Here is a 10,178-nt window from a genome sequence, read left to right as displayed (position 1 = left end):
CATACATAAATTTTTGATCCTAAAGTTACTGATTGATACTGATTTTGTAACTTCAGTATTAAATGTAATGAAAATTTTCCTTAAGTTATCCGCTTTCGTCTGAAATAGTTAGAAATAGTGAGAAAAGTGAGGAAATGCGAAAAAAAGTAACTCACTATCACTCCTCTCAAAAATAGTCTGAAAAGTGAGAATACTGAGGAGACATGCCGCCCTGTGTATGAGATTTTTTTTTACAAATCTAGTCAAAAATAAACGAAAACTGTGAAGGTTGCAGTACTTTTTAACTTGTGCAGTAGCTCTGTATTCCGTCCGTAGTATCTAAACCGGGTCACATGTAGCAACACAGTTATGTTTGAATTAGGATAAACAAACAGAATAACAAAATAATCGTAAAGTATGGGCTTTATTGTAGTGACGAGAGTCGTAAGTTATTGAAACTGGTATGACTCAGAGAAATGATAAGTTGGTACACCTGTGGCGCATGTCGAAAAAATTGGCACCTCTCATGAGAGAATTCGTATGTAAATTCCCAAACCGTACACAATTTTTAACCTCAGATTCCTTCTATCTCACCACAGGCGTACCAACTTATCGTTTCTCTGGTATGACTGAGTCGTATTAAACCGAAATTTATATTTTTCCCGCAAATAAAATAACTCATTTTTGTAGCTAATTTTCACTGAGTTAAGTACTGATACAGGGTCTGTGAATCGAATTGGAATCTTAATTTTGGACTTGCGTTCGATACTAGTCGACTAGAAGAGAAGCTTTCATAAATAAGAATACTCAGTCCATTCAGAGGTTGCGATACAAACACATTGGTGAAAGAGAGCTACTTTCGTCCAGCGAAAGTAGCCCTAATTATTAAAAAAATTCAAAAATATTTACATTTTTATGTGTGAAACGCGCGCTGAAGATAGAATAATTTCAAAATTAGATATAGAAAAACACATAAACCGAATCAACCTAAAAACTCGTACGATTTCTGCAATGTAAGGTCCACCTCTACCTATGCTAAACGATGATGTATTACTGCCTCCATAATGTGAGACATCTTCAATGATTTTTGCTTTGCATCTACACCCGTTGTCCTCTTTCGAATATTTTAATGAGAGTTCGTTTGAGGTTATATCAGAGTACCTCGAAAAGTACATATGAGTTAACAGGGACGGCAGAATATCGTTTGTAAATTGCTTTCCCACCCATAATACGCGCAATTCCCTATGTTTTTGTAGTGAGACAAATAGATGAGACGAAGGTAAACGAGAGACCTTTCGGCCACAGCAACGACATTGAATATTTAAATACGGAAAGGGTACATGTCTAATCAGCGATTTCTAAGAAAAAATAATTTTCATTGATTTAACTTCGTTTCTATCGATGTCAACAGAAATTTTTTGAAAATTCCGAAGAAGAAACATTGCCAACCTATTAGGAATGTAATTTCATTTTTCTTATAATTCGCTAATTAGACATGTCCTCTTTCTGCATTTAAGTAGATATTCTCGTACTTTCATGGGAAGACTTCTTACTTTAACTTGAAAAGAACTTCTCACATCCGGCATCGTGCGAGACTTTCCGAATCGACAGACTGATCAAATACGTTTATCAGTAAAGGCATCTGAACAAATGTTCGTTGCATATATAAAAACTCTGTAACTACCGTTTCACCAACATCAGTTTTAATTTTGGTGATTGACTCGGTGATTGATAAATAAAGTTGTTCGAACGAACGTATTTTTCTAGTAAAAGCTAAAATGAAGAGATTGTTTTGGTGAGCGAAATTCGTGTTGCTTAGTACGTTGCCTTAAAGGTTTGAAATGATCCCTTTTCAGTTTATTTGTTGTGGCGTTGGGCCTAACTATTGTGGTCGGTCAAGAAGTGGTTAATCAAATAGTGGATGGTCCTTGTTCACGTTTTCAAGTCGGCAATCAGCAACCATTTTTTAAGAAACTGGTATGTTGGATGTGAACATTGTACACTGTACAAGGCTCAAATTAAATCAATCTTAGAATTCAAAAAGAAGTTCCAACAAATCTGAAAATTCTTAGAAAACTTCAGAATTTTTCGTTGAGATTTTTTCAAGAATTCAAATGGCTGATCCGTTTCAAAAATTGAAAAATTCTTTGATTGTAACAGTACACCGGTACGTGGTACGTGTATGCTACTTATGACTATGCCGATATTGCAGGACTCGATTGCCTAGTCGCATTCCATTCGTTGACCCCAGACGGTAATGTGAGAAATACAGAACGTGGAAAAAATCTTGTGACTAATGCGTTAGTATCGCTTAAAACTTCACTTAACTGAATCCTATCTCGCTAAATTTATTTCCTTTATTTGATTAGACGCAGCTCGTTTCAGAGCACTTTTTACTTTACTCAACCAGGTGTCGGACATTACTTACACGATAGCACAGGTAATTGAGATGTAATTTTAGTTTTTTGAAACACAGCTTGGGCCCGACTTTTTCCGGAATACTTTAGTTGATAAACTGAGTACCAGCCAAAATGATGTAATGTTCTGTTCTCCTACAAACATTAAACAATTTGTGAAGAAAAAAATTCTTTCGGAACCTTTCACTTTGTAGGCGACACAAGAGGTAGCGACTCGCATTCATGTCTAACACGGGAATTATAGCCGCTGGAATCCAGTTTGAAATACTTTCAAAATCCTAAAACTTCCAAAATTCATGAATTTTTCTTTTCGAAAAACCCGGTTACCTCAACTGTCCCACCTCATTAACCTGTTACAGACGACTAGCATATGACCAGTATTATCATCGGGTCCATCGATAAAAATGTTTTTAATCGGTTGACTTCAAATCTTGTACTTCAATATTTTTTAACATGCATTTTACTATATAACTGTCCATATTACCTAGAGATTGTCACTATTTTTGTCGTCGTTATCGATAACAGATGAATAGTCGTATGTGATATTACATAATGTTTCTATCAAAAATGTTTAATTGATGAAAATTAGTCAGTCAATCATCGGACCGATTCATGTTTAGAGACTTGAATTTTTCCAAGCCGTCAAAAGAATTTTCCGAGGAAAGGACTAAGGACATTACAAAAACATGAGCGAATCGGAAACTCGTGCCCGAAGTTAATTCAATATAATCTAATTAATTAAATTGAACTTTCGACCAAAATCTAGACGCTACTGCAGAGAATCTTCAAATACCCGTCATCGATTACATGAACTATTTCATCGAATTTAGTTGCAGCGATTTACCTGATGGAAAAGCTGACTGTGAGTGACTTTTTCACTTTACAGAATAAGTTTACTAATCATGCGTATTCTCATCAAAAAATATTCTCAGGCTACATTGCGGCATTTACACGAACTCCATTCCCTGGACCAATTGTTGTGAATCTAATCAACGCTTATTTCAATGCACATAACATCGACAGAACGAAATTGAGATATGTCAACCATGACAAGACCAGATGTATTTTTTAATTGCAAATTATTTACAATAAATTGCATAGACGATTCATCGCCATCATTAATCATTAATCATTAATCATTAATTTAATACGCAGCGAATTCGTTGATTCGACTAGAGACAAGCTAGTGCAAATAAGCGACCTGAATCGATTTTTCTGTGCACTTCCGTAAGCCTGGTCCAATAGCTAAGGGCATATTTTGTGGAATTTTAATTATGAAAATTCCAAAGACATTTCTAAAAAGTTTCGAAAAATATTTCAGGATTTTTTCGAAAGTTTTTCAGAATTTTCAAAATAAAAATTCACAAAAATAGTTACTCCAATCACGCCCCTCCTCAACAAAAAAGAAGTTTTTCCGAAATGCACCCAAAAACTAAGAACGCACATCGATTCAGGGACCTCAGAACAGCATTCAGTAAAATCGGACCAGTTCCTTCCCCGTACAATTTTTTTCATTTCATGACAAAAAATGTTCTCAAGGTCTGGGTTGCTGAATAACAGATGTTGCAGTGAACGATGCTACCGTCAAAGAGATCCAATCAATGGAATCGAAAACTCACACACGTTCGGCTGGTTTGTCTCTCACAGAAGTTGGCGACTTCACGACAATTTTCAAGTCAACAAAGTGATTTTTCTCAAATAAAATACATTGAGTGGGGTATCGTTAGAAAGGCATGACCTCTGACTATAAGATAAAAATTAGCTTCGATCAAAATATGTCCATTCACTGAACCTTTGTGATAAAACGGTTTCAGAGAGGTGTATGAAATTTCATGATCTGAAAAATTTTGTATGGGGAAGGAACTGGTCCGATTTTACTGAATGCTGTTCTGAGCTCCAAATAGGTCCCTGAATCGATGTGCGTTCTTAGTTCTTGGGTGCATTTCGGAAAAACTTCTTTTTTGTTGAGGAAGGGAGTAGTTAACACTAGTATAACTGAAGAGTACAACTCTTTTTCGCAGGCGTTTTTATTAAGAAGGGCGTACAATATATAGGAAAGTTTAACATTTTTTGATTTCGCTCATTTCCCAGGACTCGCAAAAGTTAAACAAAATCGAGAAAATTTAGAAAAATCGACCAAATTTAATTTGTTTTCTCTAAATTTCTTAATTTCAAGTAAAAATTCGTAAAAGCTCAAATCCAAGAGAAAAGATCAAGAAAAGTTTAATTAAATGCAGGCAGTGCTCTAATGAGTTGGAATAATATACTCCTGTACATGACGTCAATCGTGGCGCCATTTATACATAAAAGTTGTCTTTCAATGCAGTGATATCTATAAACTCCTAATATCATCATGTACTTGTCTTCATTTCTGACGTCATCAAAATATATCAAAATGGAATTTATTTTGCTTTTTCAACTGTGTCTATTAGGCTTTAAATTGATCGAAACGCTTAAAATGTTTACTTAAAAAAAATGTCTCGTGTGAATGAATCTAAACGAGCTTTCAAATGCAAATTTATTGTTGTAACGAAGAAAAATTAGCAAGTTTTTTGTTTTCCAAGACCGATGTGATTCCGTAAACCGGTCACCTGAGTATATATCGAGATTTGTTGCAGTATAGATAGATGTAAAACACGCGTTTTTTTATTATTATCCGAGATTAGGGACGGCACGTTTATTTGCCAATTTATTTACCATTAAAAGCATGAAGATCGAATAGAGGTTTGTTGCAGGTCTTTTTTTCACCGACGAAATATAGCGACATGGGCAATTATTCTGAACGAGAATGAAACTCGGAATCAACATGCACACAAGTAAATAGTTTAATACAAAAAGGGGTGATGTTGCATTAGGGAATTATAAGGAAAATGAAAATGCACTTTTTATCACTGTCGAGTGTCAGAAATTTTATCATAAATTTAGATTTTTTTAGCCCCGTACGAAGGACGAAGGGGCCTATAGGATTACGATGCCGTGTGTAATTGATGGAATTCGAAGCAGACGGTAAGGGCAAAGTGTTTGCCTATGTTCATAGATGACGAATCCGCAATAAAAATTTGGGCCGTCTGTCCGTCTGTCCGTCTGTCTGTCACGTCGATATCTTGAGTAAATCAAATCCGATTTCAAAAATTTTTTTTCCCTGAAAGATAGTCGAAATAGTGAGGCTAAGTTCGAAGATGGGCATATTCGGGTCGGCCCTTCGTGAGTTAGGGCCACCTAAGTGATTTAAGGTCTTTCGGTGATATTTATGGCAAAATAAACGATGGAAATGTAAATGACACGGCAAATGATAGGTATTGTCAATACCAATCCAGGAAAAAAAAGTTTTTTTAAATCGGGTGAGTGGACCGTGAGATAGGGCCTTAGAAGTGAAAAGCTACTTGGGCCCTATGTGTATTTTACATTGAACTCGAGTAAATTTCATTCGTTTTTCGTAATTTTTGTGTCATTTGGAAGGTAATCAAAAGCCGAATAGAATGTAGTTGAAAAAAAAAAAATTTGGATCCTCGGACTGAGGCCGATACTAGGGCCCTATATGTATTTTACATTGAACTCGAGTAAATTTCATTCGTTTTTCGTAATTTTTGTGTCATTTGGAAGGTAATCAAAGGCCGAATAGAATGTTGTTGAAAAAAACATAGCTAACGCCGACCCGTACGAAACACCTATTCGTATCAAAAGCCTTTAATGTGAAACTCTTCATTTCTCTTACTTCATTTTCTTCTCTGCTGAAAAACTGTTCTTCCTTTTAAATCACTTACATTATCCACTCTTTGCCTTGTTATCATATACAACTAAATTGCCGGAGGCAATATAGACAGCCCCGTACGAAGACAGATTTCATAAATTCCTATTTAAACAGCTATATACCGCTATATTTAACTATATTTCACTGTAAATAAACATTTCACAGATGAATATATGCTATTATATAGCTCTATATGCCTGTATATAGCTCAATATAGCTGTATATAGGTATATATAGATGTCCGTATATGGAATCCCTGAAACCCCACACACATAACAAATTATTTCCATGTTAACAGAAACTCTCTAAGTATCATTTTTCCCAAGATATTTCTATTTTACTAAAATCCAATATGGCCGCCGGCAGCCATTTTGTTAGGAGACCGGAAATAGTACAGACGCTTTACATTCGTTAATACCTTTCAAACAAAAAAAAATCATGAAATTCGGTCAAAATTTACTCGAGATATTGTCAAAATACACCACGTTCACTGTACTTCCGAGTAGCCAGATAAGAGCTCACTCCAAGAGACCTAGCTCACGCTCCGGAGAACATAATTTCATAAAAAAAAATTTCCCTGATTGGTACGGTCAATACCTATCTAATAAAGCTAAAACAGACGAAATATGTTCAAATGTGGCCGACCTACAAGCAAAAACTGCTTGCCGCCCTGTGCCTGTTCCACACCAAGGGGTCTAACTCACGAGTCGGTCATCCGATTTCCATAAACTTTTTTTTTGTCGATCGGTATTACCTTTTAAATACCTTTTATTTGACGTATCACTTACAAGTTTAACGTTTAAATGTCCGGAGATATCTTCGAAAAACCGTAAAGCAATTATTGGGCCACAGCTCGGGAGGGGTCGATCCAAAATCACTCATCTTTGAACTTAGCCTGTCTTTTGACATTACCAAACGGGAAAAAAAAGAATTTTCAAAATCGGATGCGTTTTACTCAAGTTATCGTGCAGACAGACAGACGGACAGACGGACAGACGGACAGACGGACATTTTTTTTCGCAGATTTGGCATCTCTAGACAACCACAATAGGTTTCCCCTTACTCAGGGAGTCCAATTCGACGTGTTACAAACGTATGCGTAAACCTATAAGACCCCAGTACTTCGTACGGGTCTAAAAATTAAATTTGGGTCCTCGGACTAAGGCCGCTACTAGGGCCCTATGCGTATTTTACATATAACTCGAGCAAATTTCATCCGTTTTTCGTAATTTTTGTTTCATTTGGAAGGTAATCAAAGGCCGAATAGAATGTAGTTGAAAAAAAATTAAATTTGGATCCTCGGACTGAGGCCGACACTAGGCCCTATGTGTATTTATACTCAATAAATTAAAATTTTAGGGCTATTTGAAATTTTTGTTTTATTTGAAAGGAACGTCGTACGGGGCTTCGTAATTGCGCTATGCGCAATTTCTAAGATGTGCACATTACATAATAATTTTACTTTAACTACTTTAACCGGCGCAATAGGCTTACGGTCAAAGTAGGGTGACAGACGCACTAGGGTCACGTACGCAATAGATATACGGGTGTGTACGGGGCTCAGTCGCAGCAAACGCTCCGACTGTTCTGATGGCTCGTTTTGTTACCACACAACGCACTTCAAGCAAAAGTGCTTTTAATGACAGCTGCTAAGAGTATGAAAAATTTTTCGGCTTTTTTTTACAGTGCGAAAATTTGTTCGATGTCCAGTTTTAGTACTCTATTTAGATTACTACTCATGCTTGAAGTCAACGCACTTCAAGCAAAAGTGATCATAGTCGACAGCTGCCAAATAGAGTACCTTTTTGTATGAAATGGTTTTTTAAAGTATTTTACAGTTGTATGACATACTGTCGTCAATTTTTAGTACCCTATTGAGTGTACCACTCATGCTTGAAGTGTTGCACTACAGTGTAATATCATGTTACAACGTTACTTGAGAAGAAATTGTACAAAAATAAAAAAAAAGTTTTTGGAGATCGTGATATGTGCTTTCGCAAGTAAAGGAGAAATTCATGATTTCAAATAGCTGAAAATTCAAAATGGAAAGTGTAATGATCTAAGAAACGCAGCGTTAAATCGAAAAGCTGTAGGTCCAAAGGGAAGTGAGAAAAACTTTTAAACGTGGACTTCCAATTCTTAACGAGAAATATCCACTCGTTCCTTTAAAAATCGAATTCTGAGGCGCACTAACAGCGTCAATTTCATACTTTCGACATTAAGGGTCTGACAACTCCCTTACGTAAAGAATGTAAACTAAAATCAGTCTATTTTTGCAATAGGTTTGTTTCATCTTAAGGAAAAAACGATTTTTGACACGCCGAAAACAAACAAGACCAAACACAGAACCATAACCTCAGCTCAACGCTATGGAAGACGTTTGGACAGCTCAAATAACCTTCGAACAGACCTATACTCTACTATTAAGCTAGATTTAATCGACAGCACAAAGAATTGAAAGCTTCGTCTTCTTGAAGACTACGGTGGGCAGTAACTTGTGAAAAATTTCAAATTAAACCAGAGTGACAGGCCTATTAATCTGGTTATCATCACGGCAGAGTAAAAAACCTGACACGGCAGAGCAAAATAAACCATCAGGCAGGAGCGCTTTATTTTTGAAAAGTCAAATGAGGGAAAATGAGGGAAAATGAACTCAAATGACCATCGACATCAATTGAATTAATTTTATTCGGAAAATAAAGTCTACTAGATAATTCAGGTTCCTGGCTAGATTCACGCCGTCAGTGCGCTTTATAAGCGAACGAGTGACCGAAAAATGAACGAAAAAAATAAATTTCTCCAATACTCTCTCTAGCAAACAAACTGCTTTTATTAAGGGGGTGAAAGTGTCAAGTAGCCTTTGGAATTTACATGTAAGTTACAGCGTAGTCAGTCAAAATGTAAGATAGTGTTTGTAGAATACAAAGAAATAAGGTGTGAATTTGACACAGAGAACTGAGAGTTTGTTTGCTAGAGAGAGTATTGATATGAGAATGAGACGATTAAACGATGCGTTAAAGTCATTTTCATGCTTTATAAGAGAGCCGAGAGTAGAAATGTCAATTTGACATTTCTTCACTTTCGGCTCTCTTATGAAGCATGAAATAGTTATTTGTGTATCTGTTTTGGACGATTGTTTTTAGGCAATTTCGCGAGTTGTAGCCCGAACGAAGGGGTCGAAAACCCGAGAAAAATCTCGAAACTCCCTCATTTTCGGCCCCGACACATGAAATAGTTATTTACGTATCGATTGAGTAGGCCGAAAGAGTTACGTATTAAGTTTTGTATGCTTGCTAAGAAGACCGAAAGTAAAGAAATGTCAATTCAATGTCATTCGCGAATTGACAGCTTTACTTTCGGTCCTCTTAGCAAGCATACAAAACTTAATACGTCACGCGAAAATTAAATGTAGTTGTGACGTAAATAACTATCTCACGGTCCTTTTTGAATTTTCAGCGAACTTACGGCGTAAATTAAGCGCTTCTGCCTGGTTTATTTTACTCTGCCGTGTTATCATCAATAAACTCAGTCAATCAAATTTGTTGGAATAAAAAACGTTGAACTCTGACAAATTTTGCACTTATATTATAATAATGTTCTCTATCGACCAGAAATATTTAAAAAAAAAATCCATACCCATTGGATACCCGGCAGATCTGCACAGATTATTTACGGCTTACGACCGTATTAAACGTTATAGCTAAAATATATTTGCTGTCAACAATTAAATATTTGAGTTGTAAGAAAAAAACACCTCACAAGACGCCGGTTCGCTACTTGTTTATACTTATTTTAAATGATATAACCCAATAAAATCCATTAAACAACATATCTATAGCATGATGATCAAGATGATGACACTTTTTTCTCGATTTTTTTTTCTCTCGTATTAATCGTGATCACGCTTGCATGGCTGTATCATGTACTTTAACTATATAGCCAATATACACGGACTAGCAGAAGAAATGACAAAGTGTTCGTCTGTATTTTTAACCTCTTCAATACCAAGGCTATTTAATTTATTTACAAAC

The 10,178-nt window shown here is 36.0% G+C and overlaps 1 protein-coding gene across 1 annotated transcript; it reads left to right on the top strand.

Moving 5' to 3' along the window:
• Positions 1-1,652: 1,652 nt before the first annotated feature.
• On the top strand, positions 1,653-3,498 carry LOC119074529. Its single transcript, XM_037180693.1, has 6 exons — positions 1,653-1,774; positions 1,836-1,956; positions 2,140-2,279; positions 2,349-2,419; positions 3,163-3,258; positions 3,329-3,498. Exons 1-6 carry the CDS (start codon positions 1,758-1,760, stop codon positions 3,466-3,468), a joined length of 585 nt encoding a protein of 194 aa, XP_037036588.1. The 5' UTR covers positions 1,653-1,757; the 3' UTR covers positions 3,469-3,498.
• Positions 3,499-10,178: the final 6,680 nt, after the last annotated feature.

Source organism: Bradysia coprophila, unplaced genomic scaffold, assembly GCF_014529535.1.
Source record: "Bradysia coprophila strain Holo2 unplaced genomic scaffold, BU_Bcop_v1 contig_151, whole genome shotgun sequence".
Classification (NCBI taxonomy): Eukaryota; Metazoa; Arthropoda; class Insecta; order Diptera; family Sciaridae; genus Bradysia; species Bradysia coprophila.
The sequence above is the reverse complement of the archived record's forward strand: the minus strand, read 5'-3'. Positions and strand labels throughout refer to the sequence as shown.